The following is a 12645-nucleotide window of genomic DNA, read 5'->3' as shown; positions in this document are numbered from 1 at the left end:
ATTTGTCTGGTTGCAGCATTTCTAGCATAATACTTTTCATATTTTCTGCCTTGAGATTAAAGTATATGAATGATAAGATGAGATTGTCAATTATTTGGGATAGTAAAACAATGTAATGACAGTACCATTGGCAAATAGAACTATAAAGCGTATTAGAATATTAATCCTTTTTTATCTATAAAAAGGGTGAATAGGGTGACCAGTTCTAAGTAGGAACATTTTCTACATGAGATATGCCGTAGTTAGGCAATGCAACACGAACAGTTCATATATTCGCTCCCGAGGTGAATTGAACTCCTGACCTATGAAAGATAGGTGAACCCTTTATTACTTAGTCAATCACCATGCTCGGTCAAAAATTCAACCCCATCGGGTGCTCCATTCTCTCTCATCATGAAGAGCTCTCCTCTGCCCTTTGGTGGTAGGTCTCCTAAACCCTAATCCCTGTATCCCACAACGCAAATCAGCCCCTTCTGAATCCCCTGATACGGTCGCTTCTCTCCACATTAGTGGCTCCTTCACAACAAAGAGAGTGGAAGTATGTTGAATCCCTACAACCCCTAAACCCTAATCGTTTCCTAAAGCCCAAAACCCGGTAATGATGCCTGAACCACTCTTCCTGCCCCTAACCTCTGGAGCACTACCAGTGAGGGTAAGGTGAAGGTGTTTTATGGTCGGCGTCTCGTCCAACAAAATTCTCAGTTGAAGTCCAAATCGGAATGCTATGCAGTTCTCCTGATCGCTCTGCGTTGGGTCTTTCATACTTGAATCGATTACATCTAGTCTCGGGTAAGTCTTTCTGTATGCTCTGTTTTTGCTTTGGAAAGTGATCATGGAGAGGGAGGAGGAATCAGAAAGTCGAATGGCAGTACTCAGCAAACGATTAGGCAGGCTTTGGTCAAGAACATAAGTTATTGCAATGGATGATGCGGTTCCTACAAGCAAAATCAGAGAATGTAGACTTACCCTCGTTGGCAAGCTGTTTCAAAACCCAAAGATAAACTTTCTAGCATTCCAAAGCACAATGAGGAGAGCATGGAGACTTGAGAATGTAACCTTCTTCCCTTTGGAATCTGGAATTTATGCCATTACCTTCATAACTGAGAAAGAACTTTTGAGGGTGTTTGAAACTGGTCCTTGGTCCTTCTCGAGCCATCTATTGATTCTCAAAAAATGGGAATCAGATATGCCTCCACACCGATATGAGTTTGATACGTGTCCTTTTTGGGTGCAAATCCACGGACTTCCTTTTGAATGGCTTACAGAAGAAGTCATTCTAAGAGCTGTTAAAAGTCTAGGTCTGGTTATAGATATGAAGGTAGATGCGAAGGGTGTTGTAGCTAACAAAATTGGGAAGGCGAAAGTCCTCTTAGATGTGAAAACCCCTTTAAAATCTGGATTTATTGCTTGTAAGGGAGGGAAAAAGCTCTGGTTGGATTATAAGTTTGAGAGGCTCCCTAATTTTTGCTACTCTTGCGGTAGATTAGGGCACAACGCAAATTACTGTGAAGAAGTCGAATTCAAAGAAGGGAAATCTGAAGCTGAGGATGAGTGTCTCTATGGCCAGTGGCTTAAAGCCGAAGTATAAGGTCACAGTCCTTTTATGAAGCTCTTTTATGGGAAGTTAAAGGAGGAGGATATAGAGGAGGAAATTATCTCTGAGACCCCAATACTTTCCCTCCAGATTGTGCCTTTTCAGGGTGAAGCCCTGCAACCTTTCTCTCAGCCCAACCATATTCAAGTAGAAAAGGGAAAGAACATAATGTTTGGGGATACAAGTATGCAGTCGCAGCAACAAGCCAAGAGGGGTGAGGACTTTATTCCAACCAATCTGCCGTTTCCAGGTCAGAGCAGTGGCTCTACCTCCCCTGATGTACAAATGCTCCCAGAAGTTGCTCAGAACAAGAAGCTTAAAAAGACGAAGAAAGCTGCTGCTAAGAAGAAACGTAGGTACAGCCCCTATGAAGCACAAATGGCAAACTCGCAGCTGCTAGATGAAACTCAATTGCTGGATACACCTATTCAAGTGGTGTCAGGAACAATGGAATAGGCTTTGGTGGCTAGCCCTAATAAGCCACCGGGTTACATATGAATATTATATGCTGGAATTGTCAGGGGTTGGGCAATCCCTTGACAATTCAAGCAATCAGAGCCCTTGTGGCTCAAGAAAAGCCCAATATACTATTTTTTATGGAGACCAAAAATCAAGAACAAGTAGTACTTCGGCTCAGAAGGTAGCTACGACTCCAGAACAGTTTTTTGGTAAATCCGAGGGGTATTGCCAAGGGTATGGCTATTTTTTGGGATGACAGAGTGTCATTAACAGTGGATTCAAACTCTGAATTCTTTTATAGATTTGGTGTACGTATTAGAGGAAACAAAACAATGAATGCGACTGACCTTTATACATGCACCAAATGAGTTCCAAAGAAGGCTAGTTCTTTGGGAAGATATGTACAACATTAGCCACTTGAATGATCTACCATGGGTCTGCATAGGAGACTTCAATGAAATCCTTTATCACTGGGAAAAAGTAGGGAAGCGCATGGCGGAACATTATTGACTCAATGCTTTCCGATAATTCATCAATGCTTGTTCTTTAATGGACTTGGAAAGTAAGGGATGTGCTTTCACTTGGACAAATAATAGGGATGGAGAAAATCATGTCAAGGAAAGATTGGATAGGGTATTGTGCACTATGGACTGGCGAATTTGCTTTCCACACGCTGAAGCATATGCATTGCCGGCAATAGGGTCAGACCATAGTCCTATTTTGTTATCTCTCTTTCCCGAGTTAGTGAAAAGGAAAAAAGACTTTAAATTTGAGGCTTTTTGGCTGGAAGATGAGGAATATGGAAACATCATTAAAAAAGTCTGGCACTCGGAAGAATTGATGAATGAAGATTTGCTGAAGAGGCTGAAAGTAGTATCATTGGCTCTATCTAAATGGAGCAACACAAAGTTCTCCAATGGAAAGAAGAAAATAGACCTTTTAAAGAGAGAGCTTCAGGACATCTCCAACAACTGACACTTGCATTGGGAAAGAGAGAGGGTGCAGTTTCTGAAAAATGAAATCGAGAAGATGTGGAGACAAGAGGAGATGTACTGGGGTATGAGATCGAGAGTAAATTGGCTCAAATGGGGAGACAAAAACACTAAATTTTTTCACGCCACAACAATTCAGAGGAGACAGAGGAACAAAATCTCCATGTTAAAAAATGAAGAAAGGGAATGGGTTCATGATATAACTCAACTAAAGCAGCACACATCTCAATTCTTCAGCAACCTTTTTCAAACAGTCGGCCCTCGAAATTTCCAGCCAACACTAGAGGACTATCCTTGTCTAGTAGGGGAGGACATGAACCAGATGTTGACAAAGCCAGTGACACTAAAAGAAGTAACTGAAGCAGTCTACCAGTTGGGATCTACAAAAGCCCCAGGACCCGATGGTTTAAATGGCCAGTTTTTTCAGCATAACTGGAAAGAGCTACAACAAGCAGTTTTCAGGGAGGTATAAAACTTTTTTCGCTCAGGGTATCTCAACTCAGAGGTAAACAGAACAAATATATCCCTCGTTCCAAAGATCCCAAACCCGGAAAAACTGGAACAATTTCGCCCCATAAGCTTGTGTAACTTTGCGTACAAGATTATATCAAAAGTCTTGGCAAACCGATTGAAAATATGCTTGCCAAACTTAATTTCTATTGAGCAAAGTGCCTTCATGAGTGGAAGACAAATTCAGGATAACATCTTAATTGTCCAAGAGGTGCTACATCAGTTGAGAATCAGAAAGAGAAAAACAAAGTTTCAAGCAGTGCTTAAACTTGATATGCAAAAAGCTTATGACAGAGTTGAATGGGATTTTTTAGAAACTTGCATGGGGAAGATGGGTATTAGTGATCAATGGGTGAAGTGGATTATGCAATGTGTCTCTACTGTGTCCTTTAGTGTCAAGCTAAATGGAGAGCCTCTACCCTATTTTCAACCAACAAGAGGAATTAGACAAGGTGATCCCCTCTCCCCCTATTTGTTCATCTTGGTGGGTAATGTATTATCTTTTTTGATGAAAAAGGCAATGGAGGACGGAAGTATAAAGGGGATCAAGCTGAATAGATTCTGCCCCACGCTAGCTCACCTCTTGTTTGTAGACGACTCAATCTTTTTCCTCGATGGAACGATTATGGAATGCTAGAATGTTGCAGCTGTTTTTAATCAATACTGTTTTGCGTCTGGGCAATCAATAAACTTAAATAAGTCAGGGGTATATTTCAGCAAGGATTGTCCACTAAGTTTGAGACAGAATATGTCATATGAGCTTAGAGTTCCAGAATTAGAGAAGACGGGGAAGTACATAGGGATCCCTTCAGACTGGGGGGCATCAAAAAAACATATGTTTGCCTGGATACTAGCAAGAGTAAACACGAAACTAGCAGGTTGGAAGGAAAATCTGATGTCAAAAGCTGGAAAAGAAATACTCATCAAAGCAGTGGTGCAAGCACTACCCCAATATGCTATGTCTATCTTTAAAATCCCTGTCTCCATTTGCAGGGCAATTGAAAAGAAAATTGCGTCTTTTTCGTGGAAAAATGGTGAAACACAAGCTGGACTACATTGGAGGAAATGGGATGATCTGAAACGAAGAAAGGATAGTGGAGGACTTGGATTCAGGGATCTAATGACTTTTAATGGGGCTTTGTTGCGAAAACAAGCATGGCGAATTACCCAAAACCCTTCCTCATTATGGACTCAAGTATTGAAAGGGCTATATTTCCCTAATTGGGATTTCTGGCATGCAGGGAAAGGGACCCGTCCATCATGGGGGTGGCTTAGTGTTCTGATGGGGAAAGCATCTATCCATCGTTCCATTATGTGGTCTGTAGGCAATGGGGAGCAGATTAACATTAGAGAAGACAAATGGCTTCATAGGGGAGTTATTGGGGGTCCACCTAATCGTGAGGAGCCTAAGAGGGTAGCTGAGTTAATTTTGCAGGAGGAGTCGAAGTGGAATGAATTGAAGCTACAACAGCTTTTTGATGAACAAATTGTCGATGAAATTCTTGCAATCCTACTGAGGTCACATGACACTGAAGACAAACTGGTTTGGTTAAATACCAAATCAGGATCCTATACAATCAAGAGTGGCTATAATAGAAACAAAGACCTTGCAATGAAACCAAACCCAAATCAGGCTTCTTCTTCATATCAAACCCCCGAAGCATTGTGCACAAAAATTTGGAAGGCAAACACAGAACCGAAGATCAAATTTTTCCTATGGGCGATATGTCAAAATGCATTACCAACAAAGGTAAATCTATTCAGAAGAAGTATTGTACCAGAACCGATGTGTGAGCTATCTCACCAACATCCCGAAACTATTGAGCATCTTTTTTTCCTCTGTCCATGGACGAAACAAGTCTGGTCCAATCCTTCACTGCAAATCAAGTTTCCCAATCAAGGTCTTCCAAGAATTGAAGAATGGCTCTGGAATTTTAGCGTCACAACTATACCTTTTGAGCTACTTGCGACTGTCCTTTGGCTTATTTGGAAATCAAGGAACAATTTCATATTCCGAAGACTGAAACCAAACCCAAATCAGCTGGTGAATTCAGCTCAGTTGAAGCAAAATGAAGCACAAGGAAGCAATTTAGGAAAAGGAAAAGCTGTTGAAGGCCAACACTTACCTCAAATTTGGCGAAATTCGCAACAGGGAGTCCTGAAGATCAATATTGATGCTTCCTTTATTGAAGGTTCAACGTCGGGGGTAGTAGCTGCTATGATGCGAGATAGCTATGGAAGAATGGTAGATGGTTTTGCAAAAACAGTGAGGGTCGACTCTGCAGCTCGAGCCGAGGTTAGTGCTCTTCTAGAAACGCTAGTCTTCTTCTCTGAACGGGCAAAGGATTGCCTTCTACTAGAGTCGGATAATTTAGACTTGGTTAAAGCTGTCACATGTGTAGATTATTTCAAGTGGGATATACATGTGCTTATTTTGAAAGCCAAAGATCTGTTGGAAAATTTTACTGATATTAAGTTGGCCTTTTGTAATAGAGAGTCCAACAAAGTGGCAGACTGGATAGCGAAGGCTCAAAGAAAAAATGTTCTGCCACAAAATTGGAAACTCTACCCCCCTCCTGATCTTTGGAGTCTACTTTGTGTCAATGCTTTGCCGTTGTACTCGCAAGCTAAGTCGTGAGAATTGTATGAATATGGTTCTTCTGATAAAAAAAAAAAAATCACCATGCTCGTTATTAGTATACTAATACAACACATGCTGACCGTTTCTCTTCCCTCTTGAATACAAAATTTGAACACATAAGTGGTCCACATAATTTTGCAAGGGCATGGTAATCATAAATAGTGTTCTGGCAACATTCGGGAACTTCGCTAGTACTTGTAATCATTATGTACTACTTCTCTTCCCAAAATGTTAATTTGCCTCTCGAGTTTGAATACTATGTACGACGTAGTTAGGGCTTGATAGTCCTGTTTATCTTTGTTCGCATTGATCAGCAATAGTGCATGTTCTCATTTTGTGTAGAATGGGGAAATAAATATTTGATGTCTCGTTATCTTTTATGATCTATATAGAAAACTATTTAGATATGGTCTATTTTGCTTAAAAGTGTCAACAAAGCACCTTTCAAGATGTGAATTGATATGAAAATCAACATTCGATGTGAAAGGTCTTTTGTTGATTCTTGGACAAGAAATGCGGATTGACAAGAAAATTAAAGGTACGAAGAATGAAGACAATCGCAACTAGCCATGTAAAAGGGTACTAAAATATAAAAATAATAGGAAGAAAATAGAATAGCTGGTGTTCATTGATTGATTGGCGGTCCATTCCTAATATTTATATCTACTAGCAACAATTAAAAACAATTATAAAGAAGGTAAATAATTTTTTACATGATTCGTAGTATTCAGTAATATGTATTTAAAAAATGGTTACCAAAAGTCCCACTACTCGACGATCATGGCCTCATCACTTACTCCACGTTGAGGGTTTCTTCTACAGCTTGCAATCCCTCTTCTTGACGGTTATAACAACCCATATTTCTCGGCCATTATCATTAATAGATTTCGAGATTCACGACTCTACGAATTGGTGATCGTGGTGGCTGAAATTGTTGGCCTTACAACTTGAACACTAATCCCACTCTTAATTTTTCGATCTTCGCTTCAACTTCGATTCTTTTGTCAACTGAACCAAATTTCACCAATTGACATTTCGTGGCTCAATATTTAGTAGTTTTCTCTTATATCGCCTGTCGGCAACTTCTAATCACCTTTGTCGATTATCTATAGTTGCCAACCAAAAGGACTTAGCAAATTTTAAGTTTGCTATGTCTTCTTATGGTCTTATCCAATTCGAGTCGACAGTTAAAGACTTAGGCAATTTTGGGTGTCAATGTAGTCAATTTTTTTTTCCGTTGCTAAAACTAGATATAGTCATTTGTTGAGTGTCTTATACGATCCCAGTTTATTTAGTGCTCATGTCTATATATTCGCATCTTCACATCGTCAAACAAAATTACTCTGTTTACAACGCATTTGCTCGTGGTTACGCGGTACCATTGTCTTGGCCACGGGGTTGCAGCAATCAAGAAGAACAATCTGTTATGAAAAAAAAAAGAAGAAATTTTGGAACCCCACACACTGCGGGAACGTGATAGATCTTAGACAAGGAATGGTAGAGTTTCTAATTAGATATCTGAAGTAAAGAGAGATCTAATTTTTCTACGGAAAGTGTGTTTATGGATTACTTTCCTTCCTCTGGTTTTCATACAAGAGGAAATTTTTAAACGGGGTCAATGTTCACCCACCATATGCATCAATGAATTCATGCAAACAGTTGTATCAATTAAGCCCACAAAATGATGGGAAAATGACAGAAATTGTATATATAATCTGGCCTAACGTAAAATATGATTCTTGAATTTTTAATTTGTTCAATATAGTCTTTGGACTTTCCATACATGTTCACTTTAGTGCCTGGACCATATGAAAATGTTCAATGTTATGTCTGAATTTGAATTAATAGAATGACAACGTTGAACATTTTCATATAGTTTAAGGATTAAATTGAATAAGTATCAAAAGTTTAGAGATCATATTGAACAAATAAAAAATCCAGTGCATATTGGATTAAAATTCAGGGATCACCTTGAACAAATTAAAAATTTCGGAAGCACATTATATATTGAGTTAAAATTTGGAACCATTTTTATCATTATCCCCAAAATGATGGGCTAGTAATTTACTGACATAGTAGGTAGTTTCCCAATTGTATAGCGTAGTTGGTAAAAGCTGTCCACTCATTAACTTTCCCAACTGACAAGCATTCCGTGCCCTTGACAACTTAAGATGATTATGTGTTTAAACCCTAAAGAAGATTACCAACTTGGTTTAATTTCCTAAATTCTATGTAGAAGAGAATGACCGGTGAAATCTGTTCAATCTAATGGTTGATTTGCGGCCAATTCTCACTATTTAATGGGAAAGTGGATCCAACTTCTGCTGCCCGTAACCAACATCAACCATCTTGCTAAAGTGAGCAAATTTGCTAATACTTCATTATAATTACATTAAGCAACTGGAATTGTATCAAGCAACAGTACTTAAAGCATCAAGAAAACGAAAATAGACCGAGCATAGTCGCATGCTTCAGCTCAAATCACTCACATTATTGACAAATTTCAGCAAGGAGGGAAGTGGGAGAGATGAAGAAGACAGTCAAGTGGAACTGAGGAAGGAAGTCGGAGAAGGCGGTACGGGGATATCCACGGTGCCTTCGAGCATCAGCAACACCTTCCTCATGGAGGGACGAAACGATGGCTCTTCCAGGACACACCACAATCCTATTTTAACCATCCTCTCCAGTTGCTTTGTTTCGACCTCCTCGGAGTCCACTAGCTTTGCCAGCTCACCGGCCTGAAAGCATCCATAAACCCATTCTTCGAGAACCGCTTCGTCCTCAGAGCGGCAGAAATCCAAGCTCCTCCGGCTGCAAATTATCTCCAGTAACACAATCCCGAAGCTATAGATGTCGGCTTTCACTGTCACGGGTCGTTTCTTGTGCCACTCCGGCGCGACGTACCCTCTGGTTCCCCGGATTCTAGTCATGGTCTTGGTCTGATCCGGCTTCAACATCTTTGACAGTCCGAAATCAGATATTTTCGCCCTCCCATTCTTGTCAATTAGTATGTTGTGAGGCTTTATATCGCAGTGGATGATCTGCGTCTCACACTCCTCGTGGAGGTAAAGGAGGCCTCTGGCTATATCGTGAGCGATGCCCATTTTTTCATCCCAATGAAGCTCTCTTTCGGGTGTAAAGAGCAGATCCGCGAGTGAGCCATTGGTCATATATTCATACACCAAAAGCCTGTTGGGTCCATCTTGACAATAACCGAGCAGGCAGACCAGATTCCGGTGATGAGTCCTCCCGATGATTTTCACCTCGGTTTGGAATTCGATGTCCCCATCGGAAGAGATGTTCTCGAGCCTCTTGACGGCTACCACTTTCCGACGATTCAGCAGCGCGCCTTTGTAAACTGTTCCAAACGCCCCCTTACCGATCTCATCCTTGAAATCCTTGGTCACTTCCTTGAGCTCCTCGTAAGTGAAGAGTCTCGGTCCAACATCCTCTATCGATCCGATGCTGACTCCATGCTCTAAATACATTTGATGTCCCGAAAGCCTGTTCCGGTAAACAAGGACCCCGAGAGAGACTAGAATTATCAACGCCAAAGCGATCAACGAAACACTCACGACCAAAATGTCAATCCTGATCTGCTTTTTGATTCGCTTCGGTGCATTTACATCCGATGTAGCTGTACTCAACTTGATGGAAACTGTGTTCGAATTGGCAAGGTCTCTCCTGCCGAACCTCAGAGGGAGGCCTTGCTTTTTACACACACCGTTGTTGTATATCACAACAGCGCAATTGCAGTCGGGCAAACATGTGGATTGACATTCCTCAATGGTTGGTAATTGCTGGACAGAGTATGAATCGTCTTCCCACACGGTGTTTGCAATCGGCTGGATGGTGTAGTCAGCGTTTTCACCCGTTCTTTTGCAGCTCTCTTGGGTGAAGTTCCTTTCGCAACCTGACATCCAGTTTCCCTCTTGGACCGGTGCAAATCCCGGAAGGCACACACAGCTGACTTTCGGGTCGATTGTCACACAGTACATGTTGAGCCCGCATATCCCCTTCGGGCTGCATAGGTCACCTGTGGAATTCCAAACAATAGACCAATTTGCTTTCATAATCGTGTCATAAGAGTATAATCTGAAAATACCGTCCACATCGATCCTCGCGAGATACATCCTGTTGTTACTTGGGAGTCCTTTCCGGGTGACATTGCTCACATATTGACCGGCGGGGTTCAAGAGGTAGAGAAAGCCATCACCGTCCATATGGAGCGTGATGTTGTCTCCTATACCGCCTGTCTCAGTCGACCAGTACGCGTAGGCGGGTTCGTCTATCGAGTTCACTGGGTACTGCACGAGATTACCATCATGTTGCATCTTGATACGGAACACACCCGATGACTGATCGGACTCCGAAGCACTCGACACCAACTGATGGCCCGCAGAGAGATTCTGGCCTGGCAAGAGGCTGTCCGTGGGAGAGTCGAAGGTTTGCCAGATTATGCCCCGGTTGGAATCATAAAGAACGAAATTGCCAGAGTCAAGCATCGAAGCCGAAATGGCAGATTCAGCAGGAACAGCGACGTCTGTGAATTGTCCTGGCAACCATGACTGTAGGATCAGCCTTCCGTCAGTTGTGAATTGCAGGGTGGCGTTGCTTGGAAATGGAGGGCTGTCTCGTTTGAAAGTCCAGACCACGGTCTGCAGCGGGATTCCCGCTAGGAAAACTCCAAGGCCATAGCCATTGCCTCTCTGGTAGAAACCAAATGCGTAGAAACCCGAAGCTGAGAGCCAGGATGAGTTGGTTTTGGGCATCAGAGCCGAGCCTCGGCTTACGTTCATCTGTTTCTGCGAAGCTGAAGTTGCGAACATCGACACCAGGACAAGGAACAACAAGGCAAGAGCCATGAATGAGTAGGGAATGGCTATGTGACCGATGTTTCTGGTCTCAGTCTGCTCTTATCAGTACTCAAACTGATGATTTAGATTAGAACTGTTCTGTGTCTTAAAGGCCGGACATTCGAACTGAATCTGACTCGAGGTTACTAAGTCCAAGTCAACTGAGTAAGGACCGGGATGGTTGTTTTCTGATGGAAGAGGAGGATTTATATACGATGACAACTTCAAAATTAATTATTGAATCTTAGTTTGGTCTGACTTGGGCCAGTATTGATGTAATGTACAATGAATATGTTTTATTTTCGGTCATCTGCAGGTTCAAATTATAGCCCAGGTTGCTAATTCAGTAGGGTCTCTAGGTCAGTAGATATTTCACTTCCATGACTGGACATTGGTTCTCTCTCTCTCTCTCTCTCTCTCTCTCTGGTCCCTGGCTCTTTGGGACTGACCCGTTCAAGCAAGTTTTTAAAGTCAAGTCTTCATTTTGTCTTGAGTTGTCAGTGTGTGCTTGAAAGAGACATTGGCCAAACGCCAAAATGCTATCCCGTGAACTCATTTCGTCTGGAAGCCCTGATATTTTTCTCGTGAGACTTTCATTGGTCGTGTGTCGGTTTCATGCCGAGTCACTTTCCTAGAATGGTAAACACAAACATGGACTAGGACTAGGATTTTCAGCGATGGTCCTTTCGCATTGTTATTGCAATAGCATGCGTCGAAAGTGATTAGCGCTGATGAATCCATCCTTTGATAGATAGAATTCTTGCGTATGATTTTTATATGGAACCTTGACTAAGGTTTTTGTGGCTTATATCAACCTAAATCCTGCTTTCGTCACTATTGACGAGCCTCTTTGGGTTGATTTTTTTATGGGTACTTAAATTACGAGTTTGAATTCCCGAGCATAGATGTAGCCAGGTGGGTAATTCATGCTCCACTTTATATTAAATTAGGCTTAATATTGAGAGGGGGATGGAAGTGAGAGACGTGGATGATTCCAACATCACATCTTCTCTCACTTGACAATATCACATGCAAAATTCGTTGGAGGATTTGCAGTTGTATCCTCTCTTTCGGTATACTCATCTTCGTAATAAAACGACAAATAGCAAAGGTATTAAACTATGTCTAGAAATACTTGTAAAGTTTGATCCGACCGCTTGATTTTTCTGTCACCAGCACAACAAAATATAACGATCACCCTACGAATTTTATAAGCTTGTTTGGTGAACTTTCATCTCATGAAAGTAGGTTTTGATCCTTTCGATCATATGTTTCTCAATATAAGTCACGGAAGAGATAACGATGCATATGGTTTTGTGTGGAGTAAAAGACATTACAACTTGCTAATCAGAAAGTGCTGGCAAATATGTTTAACATGGGCTTCTATGAAATTTGAATGTAAGCAATACTGGGTTTGAGCTAGTTTTATCAACACTAAATGGGGTCCGGCGCATTAAGCACGACAACTTAGCTAGGAGTGATCGGTTCCCGATTCCCAAAATTGGGAACCAGAAACAAGATCGGTCCAATGGAGCTGGTCACTTTTTTTTTTTCCCCACCACGATGAGACAGAGTGACAAATTTTAAGATATT

At 41.4% G+C, this 12645-nt stretch overlaps 2 protein-coding genes and 1 long non-coding RNA gene across 3 annotated transcripts; 1 reads left to right on the top strand and 2 right to left on the bottom strand.

Annotated features, from left to right (window-relative positions):
* Positions 1–1024: 1024 nt before the first annotated feature.
* LOC115688795 (uncharacterized) lies at positions 1025–2050 on the top strand. Its single transcript, XM_056312415.1, has 2 exons — positions 1025–1582; positions 1700–2050. Exons 1-2 carry the CDS (start codon positions 1025–1027, stop codon positions 2048–2050), a joined length of 909 nt encoding a protein of 302 aa, XP_056168390.1.
* A 2932-nt stretch (positions 2051–4982) lies between these two features.
* Positions 4983–6115, bottom strand: LOC130138534 (uncharacterized). The gene is made up of 3 exons (XR_008816890.1): positions 5682–6115; positions 5508–5575; positions 4983–5431 (listed from the first exon to the last, which is right to left on the bottom strand). It is a non-coding gene; the product is annotated as an uncharacterized LOC130138534 (long non-coding RNA).
* Positions 6116–8554: 2439 nt separating this feature from the next.
* LOC115688816 (G-type lectin S-receptor-like serine/threonine-protein kinase LECRK3) lies at positions 8555–11256 on the bottom strand. The gene has a single exon (XM_030614735.2). The coding sequence runs from the start codon at positions 11059–11061 to the stop codon at positions 8737–8739; it is 2325 nt and encodes a 774-aa protein (XP_030470595.2). The 5' UTR covers positions 11062–11256; the 3' UTR covers positions 8555–8736.
* Positions 11257–12645: the final 1389 nt, after the last annotated feature.

The sequence above is a fragment of the Syzygium oleosum genome, unplaced genomic scaffold, assembly GCF_021117445.2.
Source record: "Syzygium oleosum isolate NSW1041296 unplaced genomic scaffold, Sole_v2.1 Sole_v2.06, whole genome shotgun sequence".
NCBI lineage: Eukaryota > Viridiplantae > Streptophyta > Magnoliopsida > Myrtales > Myrtaceae > Syzygium > Syzygium oleosum.
This window is presented reverse-complemented; position numbering and strand designations above follow the sequence as displayed.

Bases quoted from the DNA above. Each gene is read 5' to 3' on its own strand.
- LOC115688795 (XM_056312415.1), top strand. From the start codon at position 1,025: ATGAGGAGAGCATGGAGACTTGAGAATGTAACCTTCTTCCCTTTGGAA. The intron at 1,583-1,699 runs GTATAAGGTCAC...GTGCCTTTTCAG, and splicing joins GCCAGTGGCTTAAAGCCGAA to GGTGAAGCCCTGCAACCTTT.
- LOC115688816 (XM_030614735.2), bottom strand. From the start codon at position 11,061: ATGGCTCTTGCCTTGTTGTTCCTTGTCCTGGTGTCGATGTTCGCAACT.